Raw genomic sequence first — 27,303 nt, forward strand, 5'->3', positions numbered from 1 at the left:
CATTTAGTGTGGATATTAAGTGCAAGTTCATTGAAATTTTTGATTTCTGAGGCGCATCTGAATGATTTCTATTAACATTCACACGGACGAGACCATTAGAATCAACTTTATGCACATTCAGCGATGAATATTTTCCGAGCAGTACAGCTTGTTCGTTAGGCCTAACAAGAATGTCGGTACGTCGTTGTGTACGACGATAAGACGCTTAGCTGCTCAGATGACAACGTGACACATGATTGTGTGATATCCCGAAAAATATGAAATTTACCGCACTGTGCTGCTCGGGTCTAAATGTAAAATTCCTTTACATGCTCTCAAATCACACACAGTTCTCGTATTGCCAGCCAAAAATGCTATTAACTTTATTATTTCATCAACAAAAATGATCATCATGAAAATCAGTAAAATGCAAATTTTTCCCATGCCATCTAATGAATTTAAGCGTAAATCATGTTCAAAAATGTGTAAATACATAAATAACCTACCTCACTCATAACACGGAGCAAGTTAGCACCAGCTAATTTAGTTAATTCCTCAACTGTCCATCCATGGCCCAAAAGCTCAGCAAATAAATATGGATAAGCACTAACATCCTCTATGCCTTTTGGTGTGCTGTAATTAATTTATTAATGTTATTAAATGCTCGACCCTCGTTTTGCTCTAGGATGAAAATATTGGTTGATGTATGATTGTGAATATTACATTAGCCCCAATGTGCTTACTTTATGAGAAAAGAGAGTGTGTGTCAGCAAGCGAAGCATGAGATGTAAAATAAAATAATATAAAGGAAAATCACGTTCACATAAATTTTATAAAGCTACCCTTAACAAATAATTATTGTATATAGTGCGACCTTGTCTTCAACAATTAAATAATATAATACAAAATTATATCACAATAATCTCGTAAGTCAGCAAAGCAATTTCTCACTCCTCCTACAGCTGGCGGTTGTTGAACGCGATTTTCGCAGAGTAATTAGCTTGTGGATGACTAAAGAACTTTTGGAAGGAAGGTGTCGATAGAGACAGTATTGAACTTACTATCTTGCTTTGATGGCCGTACAGATCAACTGTGATCCATAGCCTCCCTCAGATGACGCTTAAAGCTGACTCTATCGCCGGCTTCCACCTGCCAATTGCCGATACCAAGTGCAATACTGTTTCTATCGACTGCTTTCTTCCTTTCAGCATTGCACTGGATATTTGAAATTGTCAGACGAAAGCTAACGATTGAGTCAGCTTTAGGCGTCTTCTAAAGGATGTCATGGACCACAATTGATTTGTACGACCAGCAAGCTAAGTAATTAAGATTGACACTTCCTTAAATTAATGAACATTTTAAAGCCATTGTTGAATAAATTGTAAAAGTTTCAAATTTGTATCCACAAATTAAAAATGCAAATCATCAATGGATGTCTGCACCGAGTGAGAATAACAAACTTTTTTCAATGGTGCTTTGTCTTAATAAAATCCATAAAGAGAAACACGTTACTATAAATCTTCAGTTTATAGCTCTTAACTCCCTTGTACAGTAAACGTGTAATTAATTATTTAATACACAAAGCACCAACAACAATGGCAACATAAAAAAAAAGTTGGGATAGAGAGTAAGGCATTGGGCAATGACAATAACAAAAAAAAAGAGTGCAAAACCCCGAATGAATGAAAATTAATGGATTTATGGGAAATAAAGCTTAAAACACTTTGGTGATATTTTTTTTTTTTTGGAATTTTTATACTTACTAATTGATACCATCGAATCCTGATCCCAGACCAATGCTATCGATTCCAGCAATGTTTTTGATGTGATTAATGTGTGCTATAAATAAATTGAATGAAATGTTAAAAATTAAAATTAATAAAAGATTTTTTTTTGTTAATGAAATAAATTTAATGCCTTTTTGTATTAAAATTCATCAGTGCTCATCTGCATTCATTCATTCTTGCATATCAGATCAGGAATTTCCTGGGATTGTGATAAATTAATTGCTATAAAATTTTAAAAATTATGGGAGGCTAGAAGCCGACTCGGAATTTGAATCGAAAAGTCGACTCGTTTCCATAGAAAATTCAAGATTCAAGTCGACTTCGAGCTTTGGTTAGTCATGAAGTCAGAATATACATTTTGTCGCTTTCCTTGCACATGATGGTTTCGCAAATGGAAGTTTGCAAGCATTACCATTCCTAAAATGATTGCAGGACTTTTGTTGTTTGGCTATTAATCTATCTTTTACAAATCACGGTCGACATTGGCGCATTTAGTGGAAACAGGGGATACCACGAGAAGGTATCTGCAGAAGTTGATTTGGTCAACTTGGAAGTCAGACTTGGGTTTCTCCAATCCTCCAAGTTTAAGATGCTCGATTTACAAAAGGCGGTCTACCTACTACGTAACGCTCTTAGGCAACTCTTAGGGAAGGGGATGAGATTTGATTTGTCGTGCTACGCAATAAGGTAATGGCTCCCTAAATGATTCAGTGCTTCAAAACCAACTAATTTTCCACTGACTCATTCATGACAATCATAAGACCCAAGAAAGGTAACTTCAGTTTGCTTTTAAAGCTTTCTTTCAACAACCATCCACCTTCGACTACTCCAAACTCCAACAATTCCTACCTTCCAAAAACAGGAATCACAAAAAAACAAATTTCATGATTCAGCAAAAAGGATAAGAAAAGATAAGCATCGAAAATAATTGAAAATGCACTCGGGAAAAATGTAGCATAAAATTGTTATTTCATTTTTCATAAACCTCAATTTTCATTCCTCAATTCGCGCAATATCATGCACACAAAATCCATTAAAACATTTTTTAAATGCTCATATTTCATTTGATGAAACATGAGCAATTACGTTCTCAGTTTGCACTCAGTGCACTTCCAATTAGCGTGGCAACAACCTTATTCAAGCTCAAGGTGAATGTTATAAATTAGATGCATTAAGTGACTTGGAATCAAAGCATATAAAATGGCAAACAATGGTCTTAAATCAAGGGAGTGAAAGGCGCTGCAATTACTAGCTGAAAAGTGGAACTGCTCACTTAATTTTTTATTTTCCGCATTGAAAAATATAAAAGCTATTCATTTTAATAACTTTCATGATCCATAAGTTTCTCTCGATTTTTCACTAACTCAGTGGTGGGTAACCTGTGTGGCGCGACACACAAATCAGTTGCCAAAATGTATGTCGTGTGTGACTGCGGACGAGGCTTACTATGAGGGGATGTTCTGAAAAATAAAAGGTTGTCCACCACTGCACTAACTATTCATTGCTTTTTTTTCAGTCCTGGACTTTTCTCATCTCCTTACCCGAGCTTTAAGGCTGTCAAATTTAGGCAGCTTCCATTCCGAGCGATACAAATGAAGAGTGCTGCGGCATGGAGCTCTTAAGGCTCCGCTAAACCTCTTTAACTAATACCAAATTGAAGCCGTCTCAATGTGGAGACCAAATGGCGTCCATATGGCTGCCAAACGAAATCAACTTCCTGTTTGTATCAGTAAAAGAGGTTAAACGGAGCCTTAAATGCTCCACAACAGATCCTTCTGCATTTGTGTATCTCGGGTTCTTCCTTATTCATCCTTCGACACATTAGTCGCCGGTTGATTCAGCAACAACATTTTTCATCCAATTCACATTATTCTTTCCTCTCCCGTCTCTTTTATTTTCCCGAACTTAATATGTTCAGATGAAAAATTTATTGAATCATAAATTAACCGAAAATGAATGAAAAAATGAGTGAGAGAGATGGAAATTGAGGAACATTTTTATTTCTACTACTCGCTACCCGTAAAACACTTTGTGTGCTGTTGCTGAAAAATATTATACTCGTTTCAGGTCATTATTAAACAATTTTCATAAAATGAAATTTTTTGGTTTTTGTACAAATGCATTGCTGGAATTATTAATGTCTTTTTGTGTGTATGTGGATGTGATATATTCATTATATTGAGTATGATTTACGCAAAATTGAATAATTATGTATTGAGTAAAACTGAAAAATGTTATTATGCTCCTGTGTTCAGCCCCTATGATAATAATAATAATGAGCAGACTATTATAATGATATACACAGAATTGTTGTTGCTGTAATTGTGTTTATATTTCAGTACAAATTGCTTTATTCATTATTTAGAGGAGAGAGTAATTGACATGCTGAATGGATTTTGTGATTTTACTGGAAAAATTTGGAATTTTTTTGGGTTGAACTTATGGAAAAAAGGTGTTGAGATTTAGAGTTAAAAGGAAATTGTTTATTACAGGTTACAGACTGGAATTCGTCAAAAATTCACATGTCTGCAAATCATACAAAAACGGTAGCTGGTAGAAAGGTTCAACGGCGGAAAGCCACAACCTGTTAAAGAGGCCATCTGCGGAAGGTGGACTGGTAAGCGGTAAAACCCATCTTTTGTCAACTTTGATGTGCAGTTTATATAAAAACCCGTTTCTATATCATATTCAAAATGAGAACACACGTTAAGAAAAAAGCTATGCCAAGGAGCTTTTAAGACCACTTCTATATGGCTGTTATTCAGCTTCCACATACAACTGTTTCTCGTTTGAATAGTCACAAATATCACAAATCGGTTAACTAGTCAAAAAACCTATTCAAGGCTGGCGTGACTCTGAATTGGTCCTGGATTCGGTTCAAATCACTTACCAGAGTCTTGTCAGCTTGGTGCTAGATTTTAGAGTCAAGTTAAAGCCTACTCAAACTGCTCGGATTTATCCGTATATTCAAATTAAAAATTTTATTGGTATTTTATGTGCTATAAATATATGACAGTATAAATTTTAATGATCATCATTTATAATCAACCCCAACTGAAGCACTCAATTGTTTAATTACACATACGAAGTTTTTAAATTTTCAAGCATTTTACGACATGCCTTTATGCTTAAAGTTTTACATAAGAGTTAATCCAAAAAATGTCTATAGAGACAACCCATACTTCATCAAAATATTCTCAACTTATCATTATTATTTAGAAAACCATCCATTCATCTTTATTTCAGTCCTTATAATAAGGCGCCTCAACCACATAATAAACTTTTCTTTGGTGACTTTTTTATATAAGTTTGATGAAGTAGCAAAACCCATTAAGAAAGTTTTCTCTTCCAAGTCTCTCAATCATAGTTAGTGCATTATTAAGAAAACATTTGTGAATGCATTAAAAACTATGCTCCTTTTGCGATAAATTTCGTTTTTTTTTTTTTTTATTTTCTTTCCTTCTTTTGTTATGTTTCATTTGTTCATGGTAAACATTTCAGAACTGTTGTTCGTGAAATGAAAATATTTGCACTTTTGAGAGCAAATGAGAAAAACATTTTACGCGAAATTAAACTCGAGAAGAAAATATCTGCAATTTTTGTATGCCATTTTAATATTGGGTCATTCAATAGTGATGGCATTTCAAATAAAATGCACATCCCGGAAGTTTTTAAATTTTCCATCATTTTACGACATGTCTTTATTCTTAAAGTTTTATATAAGAGTTAATCCATAAAATGTCTATAGAGATAACCCATACTTCATCAAAATATTCTCAACTTATCATTATTATTTAGTAAACCATCCATTCATCTTTATTTCATTCCTCATAATAAGGCGCCTCAACCACATAATAAACTTTTCTTTGGTGACTTTTTATATAAGTTTGATGAAGTAGCAAAACCCATTAAGAAAGTTTTCTTTTCCAAGTCTCTCAATCATAGCTAGTGCATTATTAAGAAAACATTTGTGAATGCATTAAAAACTATGCTCCTTTAGCGATAAATTTCGTTTTTTTTTTTTATTTTCCTTCTTTTGTTATGTTTCATTTGTTCATGGTAAACATTTCAGAACTGTTGTTCGTGAAATGAAAATATTTGCACTTTTGAGAGCAAATGAGAAAAACATTTTACGGAAATTAAACTCGAGAAAAAATATCTGCAATTTTTGTATGCTATTTTCAATTTGGGTCATTCAATAGTGATGGCTTTCAAATAAAATGCGGATCCCGGGCGACATATGAAGATGAAGATGATAACATCTCGAAAGAGTTCTCAACGATATCTTGACACCGAACAGCACAAGTGCGAAATTATCCTAACAGCACGGTGACGGTTGATTTCGATCCATTTTTGCGGCAAAATATACGATTCGCTGCAATGCACCTCGTTAGGACGAAAAATTTTAATTTAACGGTAATTTGATCACCTCGAATGGACAACTTGACATGTGCAATGTTAAGTTAATACCTAAATCTACGGACCAGTCTAGAGAAAGTGTTATTACTCGTCACCATGTCGGAGAGAAGTGTCACTAGGTACTTTCCACTCTCTAGCCTCACCAGAAAATTGCTCTCGGTACCACCTTCAGAATGAGCATTTGAATTTTTATTAAAGGTTTAAAAATCGGCAACCGGGGTTCTTATTTCAAACACTGGACGTCACATATGCATGACCACTACTCAAATTTATAAGTTTGCAGAATTGAACAAGTTTTTAGCCAAAGAAAAATGTTCTTGACTTCAAAAATTGAACTTTTTTGATTCATGTTTCAAGCTTTCTTAACATTTGAGATTTAAATTCAATTTTAATTCCAATATCCACTCATTTCAATAAGAACTCTCAATACTCACTCCCGAACAGCACAACGCGTTTACTAGGACATTACTACGTTACCATAGAACATGAATCTATTGCTCCGTGATGGTTGATTTTGACGCATTTTTCATGACAAAAAATCCTGTCCGCCACATTGTGCCGCTCGGGAGGAAAACCCTTATTTGATCATCAAACTTATCAGATCCATGACTTTAAATAATATTGTGTAAGCCACAGCATTCATACAGATATCTCTATTTAAATATTTCATCCAGCGTCATCCATTCAGAATTTTAAAGAGCTAATATTCGAGGTAAATATTTTCAATGCTTTTCAACAAGCACAATCCATTTCACTGTAACATTTGATGACTCTATAGCATCACATAATGTCTGCATTAATACAAAGTTTTTTTTAGTGAATGAACTCTTTATATTCCGAGATGAGATGGAACAAAAAAATTCAAACAAAAGAGCTTTTCATTAAAATCTCGTTACCAGCAGTAAGAAAATGTATAAGTTTTTTGCTACATACAGGTATTTGCATGTTGTAGGAAGTGGAAAGGTGTTACAGTTGAGCGATCGTGGGTGTAGAGAAAAAAAGTGTTTGGAAAACATCTGTGGATCAAACAAGAAAGTTTGTGAATACGAGGAATTGATTTCAAAAAAAAGTTTTAAGTTCGACACTGCAGTTTAGTTTTGGATTTGCTGATGGTATTTCTAGAATTTAAATGACGTCTATTGAAAGTTTGATTTTTGACATGATTCTTTGAGTTCAATTTCAATGGAAAAGTTGATTTAAGTTTTGTAGAGTTTTTGATTTCTTGTTCCTCAGCTTGCATCATACATAGAATGTCAAATTAGAAGGAATGGACAATAAGTGACCATTTTGAAGTGTTATTAAAAATTGAGTCTTCAAAGTACCCATTGCATTAAATTGATCATTTGATAGCATTTTATGTTTACATCGGATCATATAGAACTCTACAAACACTTGCTGTTCATCTACTTCTCAATTTTTCGTATAGTAAGGGAAAGTTCGGATATTACGTAACGTTGAAGATAGCTTTTGTAGACCCAACATACCTCTTCCCCAGAGGTCTAGCTATTTTCTGAAGTAGAAATGCTAAATTATATCAGATCCTTAACGAATCCTAAAATTCAATAGGCTCAGATGGAGGGAGGAGCTAGGAGACCTAGTGAAGCTCATATTTATAATAAACTTTAAGTCTGATTTTGTAGATTGCAAAAAAACACTAGGGCGGCTAAATTACTCCTAAAACGAGGCTGTTGATAGAAACAGTGTGGCATTTTGGTATGGGTAATTAGCATAGATCAGTAAGTGATAGAGCCAGCTTCTGACGCCAACCAGTAGAGACCATAGATCAATATGTGTGGTTAGCGAAGTAAATTGAAGAATCTCCCAGAAGCTCCTAAATTCTCCCATCTTATTTGAGTTCCTTAACAAAATTGTAAGGTCTCCTCCTCCTCCCCCTTAGGGCAGTCATCGGCTGTATTTTTGCCGGGACGCTGCTGTACTTTTCACTCCTGCTGCTGTGCCACGATATTTTGTGAAAATCATCTAGTTATCATTCCTTTAAGCGTTACATAATTTCCTCACGATCCCTAAGTAGCAGACATTCCAGTTACTCAAAATTCCATCATGAATAAGTAAATTATCTTTCATCAGCAGCAAAAACGTGCAAACAACTAAATTTGGAAACTTTCCCAATGAATTTATCATTTTCTCCCAAACAAGCAGCCACCAACAACGATAGTGGTTAAACATATTTTCTAGTGAGTCATTTAAGCTCATTTAAAAAAAGTGCAACATGCTGCTGCTGTGTAAATTCTCGCGAGAAACTTGTACAAATGAATCCAATAAATTAATTAAACTTAATGAAATTAATTTTTTTTTGAATTATTTATTCACATTTTGTCTCTGTGTAACTTTTGTGCATGCACAATCTACATTCCATCCATATTATTCATTCATTCACTTATGCATTCATTCATGGTTGGTGCGAGAACGATGCACTGTCCCATATGACAACTGACAACATAATTGTATAATGAATAATTTACTTACCGACTGCATCATGAACGGTTGCATTCTCATTACAACTGAGAAATTTATTATAAAAGTTGACCATCACAAGACCACGATTCTTTGTCACTTCCCTTAATATTTCATCTTGTACATTACGACTTGAATTGCACAGCTCATATGCTGAAGAATGTGAGAAAATTACTGGTGCTTCTGTTATTGCCAGCACGTCTTTCATTGTCTTTACAGATGATTTCGATAAATCCACCATCATTCCTAAGCGATTCATTTCACGTACGATAATCTGTGAGACAATTGATGTCGGGGAAAGAGAGAAAAAAAAACGAGAACAGAAGAGAAAAATGAGGATAAAAAATTTGTTAAAGTGACAGTACAATGACAAAAAAATAGGAAAATTGGATTAAATGTCACCATGGGGGATGGTAATAAGGTGACAAAAGCGCATTTTATTCTATTATTCTATTAGTGGACGTATATCCTGTGATATTGAGTTTAGAGGAAAATAGTGAGCTTCCGTGTTTCTGATAACTGCCCGGAAAGCACATGGCGTAGAAATGGCCGAAAAACGAGCTTTGGACCAACTTGACTCTAGTCCAGTGGTGGGCAACCTTTTTAATCTTCGGAGCACATCTTGGGGTAAGTTTTGACCGAAACCACACAAGACATGCAATGCGGTTCATGAAATTTCCAAAAATTGTTGACGTGGACACAGGTTATCTACCACTGCTCAAGCCTGAAACCAGATTTTGTCGAATCTGGGCTGAGACTTGTCTGAGACCAGAGTCACGTTGGCTTAGGGTTGGATTTTCGGTTATTTCTACACTGTGAATCTTCTGGGTAGAACAGTGTTAACCAAACTGTGTGCCACGTCACACTAGTAATACTATTATGGATTGTCATGAACCACACAAAGTGGTGGTCAACCATTTTTGTTACATGGCACACCAGCCCTAACATACAGGTTGTCCACCACTGACACACACATTACCAACAAGATGTGCCGTGTCACAAAAAAGTTTGTACAACACTGGCACATAACGACAAAACTACAACTTTACAGGATATAACATCAAATTCAATTGCAACACTGATGGCTTATAGTTCATCTGCCATTTCTCAATCTTGTTCGTGATGTGATATAAGATATTATTCCCAAGGATATTAATACAGCAAATTTTCAAACAAATTGAACCCCATGTCAAGTTTGCACATTACTTGACTGCCTAAGCTTTTTGGCTAATACTTCAAATTGTCATCTACCTACACAACCCAATAAATTATAACTGATTGAAATGTCAACAGTTTGCTAAAGTAATCTGACATTTGTGTAGGAAATCAATATCAAATCGAATTACTAAATTTGTCATTGAACTAATAAGATGGCATCTCAATTATTCAAGTTACAGATCAGGTCAACAACCCCAATGTGTCATTTGTTTTACAAAGAAATGTGCTTAGCATGACGACAAGCACGTCAAGTGTGGTTCATTTCTCTTTTATCTCAAATTTTTTGTCTGTATCCAATCTTTCCAATTTCTTTTAGTTAAGACTAGATTGAGGAAGAGAAAAATTAAGTCATGGCACAGTTTTAAAAAAACCGAGAGAATTTGTACTGCAATTTAATATATAGTAGCAGCTTAGTGTGTAGTAGGATGAGAAAAAGTGTGGGAAAAATGCCAAAATGGGGATTGAACATTTTCACACCAAGGATCTGTGTATAGACAAAGGCAATGAAAGTATTTCCTCTTCTCGCACACAACCAGCTATAATTTATTATCTCTACCGATGTTTCTTGTTGGAATTTTTTGCTTCCTCCTCGTCGTGATGCTTTTGTAAAGTAGATGAGCTTAATGTTGAGACATTTTGGGTGGAATTGGATATGAATGTGGGTAGTTTTTATCCTTAGATTCGGGGATTATTTTGAAAATTAGTTATTTCTGTGAACTTAGTTGGATTAAGGAATATTCTATTGCGATGTTATCTATGTAATGAAGCTGAATCTTGTAAATTATAAGCTTGCATTTAAACTTTCAAAGATTGAGGCGATCATTTAAATAAATTTAGAGCTTAATTGCTTTAGACAATTTTCTTGAATGTTTTAATTTTGGTGGGGAAAAATCCGAACAGCACAGAGTGTTAGGTGTGGCATCGGGACGTTGCTATATTAACTGCAAGACGCGGAGTTGCCCTGACGGTACCGTCATGGTGCACATTGACCCATACGGTAAGAAATGTAGTTTGCCTGATTGAGTTGCTCGAGAAAGTTCGATTTTAGAGCAGTTTTATGCTTTTTGGAAGTCATTTTGTTCGCTAGGGCTCCGCTACACTTTGCAGACTAAGAGCTTGCTCTCAAGAGCAGGGTCGATGAGCAATGTTCACGAGTAAGCTCATTTAGTGTATTCATGATGAGCAAGTTCTTGAGAGAAGGCTTTTTAATTGTTAGAGTACAACACCGTATTAACGGAAATACCCAAAGATGGCCCTGACGGCATTGTGACGGATGATTTCGTTCCTTTTTTGTTCGCCTTAGTGTCTTGCTCGGAGCAGTTCGATCTTAGAGTAGCTTTTAGCTTCTTTAAAAACATTTTGTGTAATTAAACAGAAGCAGACAATTAGCCTCAAGGGTGACTTGTGAGTTATTGAACAGAAATCCACCACGAACATCTCCAACTCAGTTGCGTAGTAGCCTCGATTGCCACCCACACAAAATGCCATCGTACGCCTCCAGTACTGATCAAATATAATTAATTAAGGGTTTTATTTTTCTTCCTCATCCTTTGATGTTCCGCAAAAAAAGAGCTTCCGAATTCCGCTAATGTATTAATCTTTCATCCAATAAAGCGCTTATACAATTGCTGTCAATGATATAATCACTTGCCATTTTTCAACGTAGATACAAACAAGCTTGCTTTCTTTCTCATTATCTACTGAGATTCATTCAACTAAAAGCTCTCTGATCTTCCATGTTCCTTTTTGTTCTGTTTTCCGTTCATTTTTCTTTCCATCTCTCGCTGTATATGAATGTCAGTGTAATAATCCATGAGTGAACTTACATGCCCCCTTCGTAAACCAGAAATGTAAGCAAGAGAAGGGAATAAACATCTCAGCAAACCAACAAGCGAGGTTTACGCTGATGAAAAAAATTACAGTAAATTCTCTCTTTTTGTTGCTCTATTCTCAATGCCTTCCTATTGTTATTGCCATTGACGCTATGTGTGCGGCATTACGTGAATGAAAATGATAATTGGAAAACTTTTTTTTTTCTCCTTATTCATGGAAGCTTCAATACAACAACTACTTCCCTCATACTGTATTATCCTCTTATGCTTTCACTTGCTTGTTTATGAAATGACTGCCAAATAGAACTGCCACTTTTTTTTCATAAAGTGATTTTGCATGATTTCCATTTTAATGGTTTTTTTTTTCTCATAGTCATTTATGTGCGATGTAACTTTAAAGCTATTATGAATTGTGGAAATTTCCCTCGAGTGAGGTGCTTCATACTGCATGCAGACATTTGAAGCATTTATGTTGAATTAAATCAAAACTGTGAATGGGATGATGTGCTAAGGAAGTGGTGTGCAATCTGTGTGGTGCGGCACAACTTGATGGGAAGTCTGAACCGAAACTGGACATGGCATACGATTTATGGAATTTCTGAAATTTTTTGGAGGCACATTAGTATATCGTGACACACAGGTTGTCCATCACTGATTTACTAAGGCACTCATGGGCAATATCAGTGCCAAGGAACATTAGAGTACGTCATATAATTTTTGGAAATGAAGTTGAGGCTTCCTAATAACGTGTGCCGCGAAAAATAAAAGGTTGCCCACCACTGTACGAACTAAAGAGAATTTTCAGAGTCATTGTTCAAATTGTGATACGACCTCCAATCCCCCTTCCTTTCTAATAATTCCATTAGATATGCACAGAAATGTCAAACGATTGTGATTTGAAATTCAATATTATTATAAAGTCAAATGTTAACCAAATCCACTATAGAATGTCAATAGCTGGGACTCAAAATGAGTTTAATTAACACTTTAAAGTGAAAATTTTAATTACTAGCTCATTAAATCTGACTGATGTACGTGTGGAAGCAAATGGATGAGTGAACGCTCATCGAATGACTGTAATGTTTGACTTTTTTTACTGAATTACTGGCTATAATATCAATTGATGAGCTGTTTTAATGAAAAAGTTTAACAAATTGTATTAATTACAAGTGTGAAATGGATCTGAAGTTGTATGAATGTTTTGTAAATAGAAGGCCTTAATTGAGTTCTGTTGCATCGGGTCATGTTTTTGGGATATTGGGGATTAACGGGTTGACTATAATCTAGAGCTCGAAGTCGAATCGTAATTTGTATGAAGTCGACTTGTGTCGAATTTTTCATACAAAATACTAGTCGACTCGAGCTTTGCTAATGTCTACTCAGAAATGCTATTCCCTCGCAGCAATTTGGAATGAATTTTGATGGAATTTTGAGGAAAACAAACCGAAAATTGCCCTTAACTGCACAACAATGATGAGATTTTTCTACAAATTATACTTTTTGTTCTTAACAGGCAATGAGCATATTCACTTTAATAAGCGTGCTAATACTCATGAAGGATGGGGAGGGGATGTGAGTCTAAAAATTCATGTGCTTATGTTATATACTAAGTGAACGACCTCCTAGCTGAATGTTCGGATTTGGTATTGATACCAAAAGTGTGCTTTAAAACAACCAAAAACAAGTATTTCCTTTATAAGAGACATCAAAAATTCAATAAAACAAGTAAAATCCATTTTAACGTTTAGATAGATACGAATGAACCTTCTAGGCTTAGATCTGTTGCCGAAGGAATGTTTGGAAATTGCGTAATGTTGAACATGGGCTTTTAGACCTCCTTTCCTCACAGTAACATCTTATTATGAAAATTATGAATCCAAATTTGTACTCAGTAACAGAATTGTATCTGATTTCGTCAAGTTTGATTTTGTAGATGACAAAAGGGCGACCAAAGTATTGTTGGAAGGAGGCTGTTGATAAAGAAAATCTAGCACTTGCTATTGGCACGTAGTAAAAGACAGTCAGCGATAGCCTAAGTGTTAGACGTAACTAAGGGAAGTCATGATTCAAAGCTGATCTATACAGCAAGTGAAGTAGTTAAGTATCAAAATTCTAAATCTCTGACTCTGTCATATAGCGTCCATATGACACCCACACGGAAACAGCTTCCATTTGTGTCACTCGGGCTTACATCTCTAGTGTAAAGTTCCAAAAATTGTTCAAACAAGCTTCTTACATTAAAAAGCTCAAGTAATATTAGAAGAATGTAAGGCTGTTCCTATCTATATATCAAACAGCAAAAACAATTCTGTCACAAAAATGAGATACTAAAGAGACACAAAGCCTGCCTTATTCCATTTGACATTTAGATATTTTATTTAAAACTTTTTTTTTTGTTCAACAAGAATGTTCGTTACTGAGAATGAGAATATCTTCTATAATTACTTAATTTTATCATTGTGACATCCATTGAGATAGGAATTTTTGTGATACAAAATACAACAGAAGTCATTAAATAGAATAAAATGTTGAATGTATGGTAAATAAAAGACTTGTACATTAAATATACTAATTTACTGCCTGAAAAATCCTTTCATTTAAATATAATTTAATTTAACAAGTCATCACGACAGCACAACGAGGATGAGAAAAAATTTAACAGAATTTCATTAAAAAGACGGAAGTTTTTGACGTGAGCATATATTTTTTTGGCTGAGGCACAAACAAAAAAATGTTAAAAAAATCCACAAAATGCGATAAAAAAGAACTTTACAGAATTACATTAACAATAATCATGAATTTTCTCAGCTATGATAATTTAATTTATGTATATTCGAGGTTTCGCCTTTCTATTTTGTTGACAACACATTAAGTCATCGTTGTAATGAGGATGTAATAAAAGAGATTCATTTTTTTAAATTGAATTATTTCAGTAATTTAGTGAGAAGCTGTAATATTGTGAATCTGAAATCTGATATAGCTTGCAATTTGATCGTTTAAAATCAGAGTGGCGATATTGAATTAATTTTGAAAATTTGAGGTCATGTTACAGTAACTTTAATTTGGAAGGCCATTAGGAAGATAAATGACGTAAATTGATTTAAAATTAGTGTCAAGGCATAATAACTCATCTGAAAATTGTTGAAATTGTACGATTTTCAGATGATTGCTTCTGTCTAAATCACCCCAGCGACACAATGCGGAGAACCTCATTCATTGCTTTAAAAATGGGTGAAAATTAGCTGTCGCGGTTTTGTTAGAGCAACTTCACATGCTGTCATTAACACGGCGATATAACGATGTTGCAGCAAATTCGTTGTGCCGTTTACGCTAGTATCTAGTTGATTACATTTTCAGAAAAGAAGGAACGTAAAAATTGTAATTATTTTATGATTATGAACTTTGAGATGTATCTCATTAACAGAAAAAATTTTAAAATTGCGAAATTTTATCGACAATCCTGGTATTCAAATACAAGTAATTTACCAGTATAGCACAAAACGGGTCATTCGAGCAAAAATAATTACTCCGCTTTTATTGAGACCATGGAAGAGTGCTAAACTAGGTTTGGCAGGTTGGATTTTTGACTGAGTTAACTGATTTTGCAAAACGGGTTGGATTTTTTTTTGGGGATAGGCAACCTTTGTCTCGATTTCGACAAATTTTGGAATCTGAAACGATCCTCTTTAGGAGGGACTTTAAATCCAAAAATTCTATATTCATATATTTTTCGGGTACCTCCAAAAAAAGCTTGGCTTAGATAAGCTTGGTACAAAATTTACAATGCAAACGATAACTCCATCTGCGCATGGCAAATTTCTCGCCTTTGTCGAACGCTTTATATTTTAATACCGGAAATGAAATTTCAACTACGTCCCAAATGTTTTATAATTTTATAAATACTTAATCAATCCAATTTTAAGTCTTTGAATAACACATTAATTCGTATATCCATGGTTTATATTTTAAAAATAACAAAAATCAGAAAATTAATTTTAATGTTTACTGACGAGCATTAATAATTAATATTCAGTCAAATTGCACAGCATATCAGATAAATGATTAAAGAGCTTCCTGAAAGCTCAAATTAATGAAATCGCATAAAATGAAATTTTCTCATTTAATTAATTATTCATTTAAATTTCCAGTATATGGATATTAAATTAATGAAGGTGTATGTAAAATACACAGGAAATATGTAATTAAATATCAAAAATCATTTTTTATTACTAACAAGATAAAGTAAGAAGAGAAACAAAATTCATTAATTAATAATTAAATTTAATTTATGCACCTTTTTTACAAGACATGAATGGAAATATGAAAGCACAAAAAAAAATGTTAGATTTAATTCAATTAGGTAAAAAAATAAGAATGAAATTAAAAATTTCTGCATCATCCATGTGTGTCTCATTACATGAAAAAAGCAATGAAAATACGCAGTATGTTTTTATTTAATTAGAAGCATCGCTTTGTGCTTTTTATTTGAAAATTCCTTGCATATTTTCATGGAAATTTATGATGAATTTTGTGTCTTGTGCACTTTGTCCATACGTAATGTTAAGCAGTTAAGAGCGTAATCAGGATGGTGAGAGAGTCAAACCCCTAAGCAACGCAATAAATGCTTCCCAGTTCCGGAAGATTTTCGGAATATTGCTTAGAACCGGGAAAGGATTTTCTCGGGATTTCCCGGCCCCAGCTCCGATATCGGGAAAGCATACTAAGGCTTGTAATGACGAAACCTCTTCAAAGTTTTGCATGTTTAGTGTGTCGACAAGCTTTTTTGGGATACCCATAAGATCATGTCGCATGAGAGAGTGTTGCAGAACATAGTTTAAGTAATACTCCCTAGCAAGTAAAAAGACCGCTTCTATGTACCTTCGTGGTATTTCTGTACCACGAGAGCATGCTCTTTGCCTATTAGGAACTGGTATAAAACTGACCATCAATCGAAGCCCAAATTCACAGAGATTTAGGATCAAATCACAACTACATATATGCCACATGGCACGAAAGATCCTCATGGGTAGGTTTGTGTCAAACTTCCTCCCATCCTTTTTCCACATTTTGCTTAAATTTCGAGTCAAAAATCAATAAACCCTTTAAAAATGATAGCGGTTTATACAAAAAAATCCAAAAGCTCCATCAAAAAATCCTTAGCTACACTCCTACCTTTAAATATCAAAATTATTGAAATGTTAAGTTGAAAAATTTAATTTCATTCCTTATTGAGTTTCAAAATGATTATTTCATCTTCAAAGCAAAAATTTCAGAATGAAAGGTATTGGGGGTCGTTCGCTTATTACGTTCAAGTGTTCACAGGGGAAGGGAATGGAGGAGAGGACCTTCTTATCCTCCTCATATACTTTAACGTGTAGGATTTGACTTAAACAATAGAAATCCCGAGAAAACCATTCTTCATTTTTGAAAAAAATCTCATTTTTGACGTAACAAGTGTACAGTCCCTTTACTTCGACTCAACAACAGATAGCTTCATTACTTGCTCATTATTGTACGCATCACATGATATGCTTGAAATTCCTTTGTCTTCAACAATGTATTTTTACTCGATACATATGCTTTTTAAGTGAAATATGCTTTACTTTTTTATGTTTTATACAATTATCGAGCATATGACTGTGAATATAAAAAACATTTTTATGATTTTTTTCTTGTTGTACTTCTGTTTTCTACTGATTCACTCAACTTATTTTATGTCATTCCCTGACGGGATAAAACCGAAAAAAATAAACTTTTTTTTATATTTTCAATTTTTGTTTTCATTTCATTTGAGATTCTTTGTCTGCATACACTTAGAACTCATCATGTTCTATACCAGTGGTGGGCAACCTTTTATTTTTCGCGGTACACCTTGATGATAAGCCTCGACTGAAACTTTAAACGACATACATGGCATTTCCAAAAATTGTTGACACCACACTATTGTGTCGCGGCACACAGGTTGCCCACCACTGTTCTATACTAAAGCACATAAAAACAGAAGAAGAAGAAAATTATTTCTCATCTTATGAGTAATTTGTAAATCTTTGAAATTTCTATTGTAAAATATTTTTTCATTCCCACATTTCTCCCATGCCTGCCACCACCCATGTAATATTTGAATTTACATCCGTAACCAACATCTCAGTGGAGCATATACGCACTTTTTCCTGAAAAGAAAACCCCAACCTCAATTATGGTTAGGGGTGTATGCAGGAGGTGCTGGGGCTCCTTAGCAATTATTGTGCATAATTACTAGATTACTTCTCTAGCCGTGCAGATCAATTGTGATCCATAACCTCATATTTTATACATCTGATGCTGGATCTATTGCTACCAACCGCTTGCCAATTGCTTATGGCATTACCATTTCTATCGACAGCGTCTTTCCATGAGGAAACTCATATAAATGAGCATGTTTAGCTCAACCAATATAACAGAGTATGCTCCTTGTGTCCTCGGGACAACCCACTTTGCCAACCTTTTTTTGACTTAATTCATCAATTTGCTACGGTTTTTCGAGACCTAAATTTCCTAAATTTCAAATTGGTAAAAGATCTCGAGAAAAACCAAAGAATTTCTGGATTGGATGTGTAGAAAAGTCCTTAACATTCCGAACTGACAGAAGTTCTCGAAGGATAGGCAATGGGCCCGCGTGCGCCCTAGCCAAGAGAGCAAGTAAGTAAATAAGTAAATTACAATACCCTCCCCCATCCCCGCCTGATTACACCTCCTGCCTCCATCATAGTATTTTACATCTCATTCTAAAAAGCGCACGTTTATATCAACTTTAAACAGAGGAAAAATGCGAGCAAGCAAACAGAATCAAATTAACAAGAAGGCGTACAAAATGATAAATTTACATAAAAAATGAAGGAGGAGGGGCTGAAAAAAATTCCTGAAATATTCAATTCTTTCTTAACTTTATTACTGATAGATTTTCATCAAAATTAATGTTAAATGGAACTTCTGCTGTTCAAAAAGATTCAAAAAACATTTCATCGTCATCATTGTCAAAGGCAACATTTTTTTCTTCTTCCTTCTCGGTGATGGGAAAGGGGTTGTGAACATTTTATGCTTTACATTATCTTTCATAGACTTGATATATATTTTAAAGAGAAAATTATCATTTGAAAAAAGGGAGGCTCGTTAAGGGAGCAAAAGGTAAACGATATGATATCGTAAATGAGGTAGGCATGAATAAAAATTTATATTTTTTTGGGTATGGAAACAGAACTTTAAGGAATGTGAAATTGATGATATATAATCACGCATGAATATGTGTAATATTACTTAATGTGATCAACAAAGTTTACCCGGGGAACAAGAAGAAGAAGAATAATTTGATGGAACCAAGGAACTTGAAGCTAATTTTATTGTTTGTTTAGGTGAAAATTGGCAATTAAAATATTATTATGTAATAAATTACGCATAAATTAAGCCTGTGACGGGTTTTTGATGTTATTTTACCCAAAATATTACTTATTTAGGTATTAAATGATGTTTAACTATTCATTTGGGATCGGAAAATTGAATAATAAAGTTATAAAATTAGAATTTTGACCGAACAGCACATCCATGTTTAGCTAGGATTTCGCTAAGTAAGCTTGCATGTTTGCTAGCTCTCTGTCGGTAAGACAGATATAATGCTTGAAGTTCTCATCCTTATGAGCTGGAGACACTGCGATTAACAATCTGTTGTATCACACTCTTTAGACCTACAGTTTATAATGTGATCCGAAACACTTGCAAGCTCTACACATTGCAATGGTACGAGCACATCATAAGAACAGATGTATCCTGCAAAATCAATCCAACAAATGAACGAAGCTTCGTAATTAGAATGGTGAAATGGAAAAAAAAGCTTCGAATATTAGACACGACCTGGTATTTAACCCAGAATCTTTGGTATGTAAGGACAACGCTTTATCATTTAGGCCATTGATGCCACTCCACCAATTGAGTTAGAACGAAAGTTGTTCAGTCGGTACTAAAGTGCTAAAATGGTGTTAGTTTCTCAACCGACTCAATTGAAGACAGATCCGACACGGGCGTCCAAATGGCTACCAAAAAAAGACGGTCTATTATTGCCGCTAAAATTGCACTGTGCGCCTTGAGTTGCACTGTACCGCTCGGGCTTTAACAAACTTAAATTTGATTTTTGTTAAAAAAATTATAAGGGTTTGTCAGCCTTCCAAAAAAACAGAAGTTAAGAAGTCATTTTTATGATGACGATAACATTTTGTTCTTCCTATTCCTTAAGTAACAAAGAAGTATAGTATTCTTAATGAAGTGCAAATAGATGTAGAACATGAAAATCTTACCAAAATTGCGTAGGTTAAAATAAAAGGTGCAAAGAGACATAAAAGAGATCCACAAAGCCATACACTGATAGTGATGATAATGCGAAAATTCTCGAGAAAAAAAATTATGAATAATAATGAGGTTGGACTTATGCTATATAGGAAGTAGAGATTGTGGAGGGATTCCGTGGATGAAATTTATATAAGCGTGGGCTTTTTTTGGGATATTTGGAGATATATTTTGCTGTTTCAGAATACGCACTGTAGTATTGCTGAGGGGTCGTTAACTTATTACGTTTGAGATTTTTTAGGTAGGGTATGGATGCTGAATAATTAAGATAATAAGGAAAGGCAGTTTTCATTAATGTAGCAGGAAGAGCTGCAATTGAGGTTGTTGCTTAATCTGGTATACAAGATTCTCTCATGGGTGCAAACTTCGATTTGAATGACGGCACTAGAAATTAAATTGTCAATTCTCGAATTTGATTTGGAGTCGAGTTGACTTAAATCGACTTTTCTACACAAAATCCGAGTAGATTTCGAGCTCTGGGATTAGGAAAGTAAGACTGTGAGCAATGTCGTGTCTATTTATTGTGTGAATTTAGTATGAATCCTTGTCATATCGACAAACACTCTAAAAACTGATTGAAGTGGTCGTCTGCAGAAAGGAGTGTCCGTCTCAAGCTTATAATGGGAATCGAACCCAGGTACTTACAAAGAAGTGTTTCAGATATCCGATCTGCTGCTTAATCACTCGTCCACAGAGACCTAAAACTCACATTGCAAAATTGCTCACATATCACTCAATATCCCGAATTCCACTCTGTTCAGACATCACAAGTGAAAGAACAAAAGTAATAAGAAGCTGCAAAGTCTTAATCATTCCTCGAATTCTATAGATTGTATACAAACAAACACCTCAAAGAAGAATGACTTTTTCCATGAATTATTTCTATCGATTGAATAGCTTTGAATCGATTTCTATTAAATCCTCAGCTAAAGCATCATTTTTTCGATCATAAAGCTTTTGTGTCATCCTTTTATGTCCCATCGTTTTGTATACAAACATCCATTACAATAGAGGACAATGAAAAAGCTTCTTTTTCAAAACTGTAAAGCTTTCAATAAACGGGAAAAGTGAGGAATGAAATACAATCACGGTAAAGTGTAATCATCATCGTCGTCATCATTGTCATGAATTGATATAAAAGACGCTTTCTCATATAATTACAATTAAATAAGAAGACATAACATCATAAAAAGAGTTTCCGTCTTCATTCTTATAATTTTTTTTCACTTTCATTATTTCTTGTACGTCCTAGTCAGGGGTGTAGCCAGAAAAATTAGGAGGAAACCGTTTTTTTGAAAAAAAGCAACCAAAAAATTTAAAAATAAAAAAGACGTTACTAAATAAACAGTTTTCCAATTCTCCTAGGGGGGCTCATACCCCCAATGTCCCCCCTGTCTACGCCCCTAGTCCTACTATCTCTCATCAGAACGTTTATATAAAGAATATAAGTGTGGAAGAAAATGGGAGAAAAATTCTTTTCCCTTTTGTAAATGAAGACGATATGAAGTATGCCTTATGTCAAGAGGGGTACTTTCTTTGTCAGCGTACTGTTTTTTTTTTCGAAAATTGTTATTTAAGTGCTTTCTCTTTCTCATTCAGCATAATACAATGAGGAAATGCAATTAAGATGATAATAATGAAGAATATGTTATGAGAAATGAGACTAGTGGGGATGAAATTGTCAAGGATGTTCTAGTTGAATGAGGAAAAAAACTGTGTAATAAATACCATGTTAGGCTATTTAAATTGTAGATTGAGTGCTAAATGGTTGACTAGGGTAGAGATAGACAGTTTTATGTGCTCTTTAGTATTGATTTTCTCAATCATATGTGGTCAAAAAACAGGATTGTAGTAAAGGGTTAAAGAGGTACTGAATAGTAAAAATTGTATGCAATGAGGCTCATGTCTGAGCAATACAATATAGTACCTAAAATGCCAATACGATCTGTTTTGACGACAAGACATAAAGGTCTAAGTTCCCGAAAGGCAGAATGGCATGAAAATGGATAAGAATAACTCATGAAGAGAAGATGTTGATAAAGATATCATAGCATTTGCTATCGGTAATTGGCAGACGGAAGCCAGCAATAGTCATAAGTAAGCTTTAGGAGAAGTCTAAGGAACGTATTTTTGTCATGGTTCAGATCATAATTGATCTGGTCGAAAGTAAGTAGTGCTTTCTACAGACGGCTAATCATTTTATGACTAAAAATCAATTTAACTCTGGTTCTAGATCAGATTTAATAAATCTGGTCTCAGTTATAGCTAAATCAGTCTGGAGGTCGAATTTTCGGCCATATCTACTGATATCCTAGTGCTTTCCGAAGACTACTAAATGACGGCTGAATTTTGGCTCATTTTATGACTAAAAATTACATTCAGGCCTCGGGGCTAATCGTAGGATTTTTGCTTAAGATGTCTACAAAAGCCCTAAATTGCACAGTTTGGATAATTAATGCAAAATCGGAACCCGACATGTTGAGGCAGATGCGACTCTGAGTCACGTCAGCCTGGAGTCAGTTTTTTAGTCGATTATTCGCATTTTGTGCAATCCAGGAGCTTTTACTTACTTCAAAGATTATGGCAACTTGACATCATGAGTGTCACCAAGTAATGCGACAGAGCAACTAACTACACCCCTTAACACAAAATGACATTCATCAATAAATCACCTCACTATAGTCTATAAACTCCACTAGAAGTTAAAACATGTCTACTACATCTATCGATAATTGTATCCCCATTGAAAAATTGTCATAGACATCCTCCATCAGGACAGCAAAAGTGAACGTAATAAATCTAATTGCATAAATTAAAACATGAAAGGCGACAATGATGGTCTAAAAGACTGATGCGATGCCTTGAAACACACTCATAAACAATATTCTATGAAAGATGAAGAAATTATGTTCATCAAAAAAATTGATCATCATGTCAAATGGGATGCGGAACAGAAAGGAAAGAAAAAGAAGAAATCACTACTCGCCACATAATTCATTAAGCGTAAAATGAAAGCGACATGCGACCCAACTTAATGAGATTTCTTCGCTTCCTTTATTTCCCTCCCCCCACTCGTTCAATATTTCTTCAAATAAATTACAATAAATTTATTTGCTTCAAAAACACTCGACGGAAAGTGGATGTGGATGTGAGAAAAAAATTTTTTGTATTGAGTAATTTTTCTTATCATTTTTCCTTTTATTTTGTACTATCGAATCATAATTTATGCAGCATAAGGAACAGCAATAGACGAAACATTGTGAGTGGAGAAAATTTTCAACACTACAACAGAACTCAATGATGTGGATAGGAAAGAAAGTAAGTTGGAAAATGGGTCAGATGACTGTGTATTGGGTATGGAAAGCGCAGACTTGCTTATAGTACCGATTGCTGTAGCTTATAGCAAAGATTGTTTAAAGTTAGTGACCTTAGTCTCAACAGACACTGAGATTGGGAGAGTTTTTGAATATCATGTTATGGATTTGACATGGGTAGCAAGTCAATAAGTTGACAGAATTTTAAATTAAATATTTATTTGGGAGTCGTTTCCCTTGCAACATAATGTGGCGTTCCACGTTTTTTTGGATGAAAATGAGTCGAAATTAGGTTGGTGCTGTTAGAGCTTCGCATCTAACCGTAAACATGGCAAAGGACCAATGTAGTGAACACGATGTGCTGTTTAGGTTTACTTTACTAGACTCAAGTCGATTTTCCATAGAAAATCTGAGTCGACTTGAGATCTGCTTCTTACTAAACCTCAAAAACAAGGGTTTGGATTTAAAAATTAAGCTTTGATCCAAAGCGTTTAGGAATGGATAATTGATCGATTTTAAAAACTAGAATATTAATTATTGAGTAAATTTTATTGAGAATCTTGAGTTTTGAGTATCCCGGAAGGTACACTGCGTATAATTGACGAAAAATCCGACCTTTCATCGTAAGAGAGTGTGGTTTATGGCAGTATTTACTCGAATTTGGCATCATACCAGTTTCAAGCCGACCTGACAACGAGTTGATTGCCATTTCTACATTTTGTGCCTTCCTGGTATTGAGTATGAGAAAACGATCAATTACTCTTGTTGCTAGAAGTTAAAACAATCATAAATTTCTTATTGAAATATTTTTATATTAAAGACGATACAAAATATCATATTGAGGAGCAATTCCAAACTGCGTGTTTGCAATTGCAGAGTTTGAAGAGTCTCAGAACTATTCAAAAAATGTTGAATCAAGTTGTGTTTACAACGAGTTGAGACTTCAAGTGTAACGACTTCAAGCTCTGGAACCTTTACATTTCTGAATCAACGGTAAGACATGAGATTGCCTTGACGTCACAGAAACGACTGATTTGGATTCAGTTTTAAGACAATTAATGCATTTGTCGCATTGTGCGTCTCAAGAACAATTTATATAAAGTGGTTAAAAATCCCATTAAATAGAACGCCCCAATTTGAATGATTGCTGAAGGTCAAATACTTTTGTAATAACCACTGCTTTAGCCGGATGTGTCTAATGTCACATTTTTTGAAAGATTCACCCTTTCCAGTATTCCTTTCCCCTCCTTCTCTCCAAAATTAAAAATATCAGAAACCAAATGACCCCATTTCACAAAAAACGTCAAAAAAGAAACAAGAACAGAATGAAATTGAGGACAAAACTGATCCATTCCCATCTCAACCACAAAACATGGTTCAAAAAAGTATAGAAACGAACGAACGAGAAGGAAAAGAAGAAAAAAAGTATTTGTAAACTTATTAAAAATTAAACTTTTTAGCCGCTGAAACAGCAAAAATTCCTTCCTTTATTTCAACGTTGTAGCACAGAAAAAAGCTCCCCGAATAGCAATATGCTGAATAAAAAAACATCAAATTAAATATGAAAATTAAAGACCTTCCTGTGTTCAAACAATTGTTTGTTAATTCCTCACACTACATAAGGGGCTGCATGCTGCTCGTTGTTTTAAATAATTGGAGACATTGGAAGGAAGAAGGAGGAGGAACAAAAATATTTTTAGTGTAAATATTTGGCACTTTACTGGATGTAAGCTACAATCTCCTTCAAAAAAAAACTTTTATTCATATCGTGCCATACATCCCACACTTATCTCTGTGTGATGTGGATCTCTCTTGATATAAAAGATGAAAAAAAAATATTTCAATTATAATTTTTTTTCTCGTCTTTCTTTCCTTTCTCATCTTGTTTTGGACAACCGCAGAGAATTTTCTTAACAATTTTCCCGCACACACACAAAAAAGAGACTCGAAAATGAGGAAAAACTTTCTTTTTTTTGTCATCATCGTTAGGTTTTTTGGTACGAGAGTGAAAGATAGAGATGAGATGAATTTACAAAAAGATATGTAACTAGGAATGTTATTCGTTATGCATGATAAATTGAGATTTTCTATTTTTGTGAGCGAATACCTTCTTGGAATTAAGATGATGCAAATGGTAAAAGGCTTATGATTGATGTGGAAGGAATATATTTGATGACGTAGATGTCTAAATAATGATAAAATTAGACTACGGAAATGATGAAAGTTGAAATTGTCAAAATCAGGATGTGGAACTCTGAGCAAGACATTGTCATTGCTAAGTTTTCTTTGTAGAGCTAATAAATCATCCATCAAGTTAACATAACTAATTCATCCAGATGAAAGATTTTGATGACGTAGATGTCATTTTCATAGTTTCAAAATGTTGAAATTGTATCAATGCTTTACCAAAGCTTTACCCATCAGGCATTTAGTGTTCCAGATGCGGCACTACAAAATGATCAATCAATGCTTTACTGAAACCTAATTACTAGCCATTTTAGTGTAGAAGCACACTTTATGTTGCCCATCACTGCTTTACACGAATATCACAACTAGACCAAATGATCCAAAATTCGACACCAGACTGAGGTGATTCTAGTATGGTGCTGAATGTAAACCGAATGAGGTAACTTAAAGAATTCTTGAAGAATTAATGTGAAAAGGACGTTGGGTTGGGAGAAAGTAGATGTTCCATTAAATAAGGTCTTTAAGTCAAATTTCGTTGATGGTAAAAGAACGCGAGGAAGGCCTAACAACTCATGAAAGAGCTGTTGATCGAGTACTTGGTATTGGTAATTGGCAAAGAGAATCAGCAAAAGAGCCAGTTTTAGATTTGAATTAAGAGAGGTCATGGATCACAGCTGATCTATACGACCAGCGAAGTTAAGTAAGAATTACACCAGTTCAGAGTAACACTGTTAGGTCTGATTTTAACTGACTCATAGGGTTTCCTGAAGTCTCGTGTTCAGCGAAATTCCGAGATCGAGACCGCGATTTCGAAATTTCCTGGACGTCTCGGTCTCGACAAATCTCGAGAATTAGCTTGTCAATCCTGAAAATCTTGATAAACATCCGACAAACTTCCATCTTGGCAACATTCAAAATTACACCGATCGTACACACATTCTTATTTTGAGTGTCTGACAATAAAAATTATATTCATTTTATTACATATCTGTCGGCGTTTGAAAGTGAAGAAGACAAATTTATTAAATATAAATGGAAATTTTACGACATTGAGTGAAAATTTCTCATGACATTAAATTCAATTATTTTTAAGTTACATTTCCACATTTAATTAAACGTAAACAAGGAAGTTGATGCATTTGATGGACCAAGCTTAATGTTGGATTTACGTAAAACAATTCGTCCCTGACAGGCAAAGAAACCGCTTTTAGGTACCGTACCATGAAAGCATACTTCTTTGTCTGTTAGAGCTTATTTTCTCTGTTCTGTGTAGCTTTGAGGTATTGCTGACATTTTGAGAGTCATGAAGGAAATTTAATTTCGATTGCTGAAGGACTTAAAGTTCAAGGAGGCTGAAAGCTTTGATCAATTTGAGAATCGTACGATGAGAAATTGACAAGATTTTTCATCATCATCAGCAATCTCCTGTCGTTCAGTCATTTTACCTGACTAATGTCCAAAAAGTAATTTTTGAACGTCCATGTCATCTAATAAGGCAGTGGCAGTGGTGCTCAAACTATTTTGAAGTGCGGCACACCTTGTGTTAGCAACGATGCTCATGCCTTGGCGGAAGTATCCAAAGACAGATCCAGCTTTTGACAAACTCTAAATGTGGCAATGCGCCTTCGTGCGCCTATACCGAAGAATTAAGTAAGTCCACCATTGAGACAAGCCATTGACCGCACACGGCATACAATTCATGGCATTTTTCGAAAATGT

General features: G+C 34.5%; 1 protein-coding gene across 1 annotated transcript in view; it reads right to left on the reverse strand.

The window, feature by feature from the left end:
* Positions 1–27,303, reverse strand: part of LOC139096293 (dipeptidase 1-like) — a 70,220-nt gene that overhangs the window by 1,864 nt on the left and 41,053 nt on the right. Inside the window, exons 7-9 of the mRNA XM_070647991.1 lie at positions 8,673–8,934; positions 1,743–1,818; positions 486–612 (exon numbers count right to left, since the gene is read on the reverse strand). Coding sequence (XP_070504092.1) covers positions 486–612; positions 1,743–1,818; positions 8,673–8,934 — 465 coding nt within the window. The remainder of the gene's footprint in view (positions 1–485; positions 613–1,742; positions 1,819–8,672; positions 8,935–27,303) is intronic.

Source organism: Chironomus tepperi, unplaced genomic scaffold (assembly GCF_022539635.2).
Source record: "Chironomus tepperi strain 1889 unplaced genomic scaffold, CSIRO-AGI_Ctep_v1 contig_382, whole genome shotgun sequence".
Lineage (NCBI taxonomy): Eukaryota > Metazoa > Arthropoda > Insecta > Diptera > Chironomidae > Chironomus > Chironomus tepperi.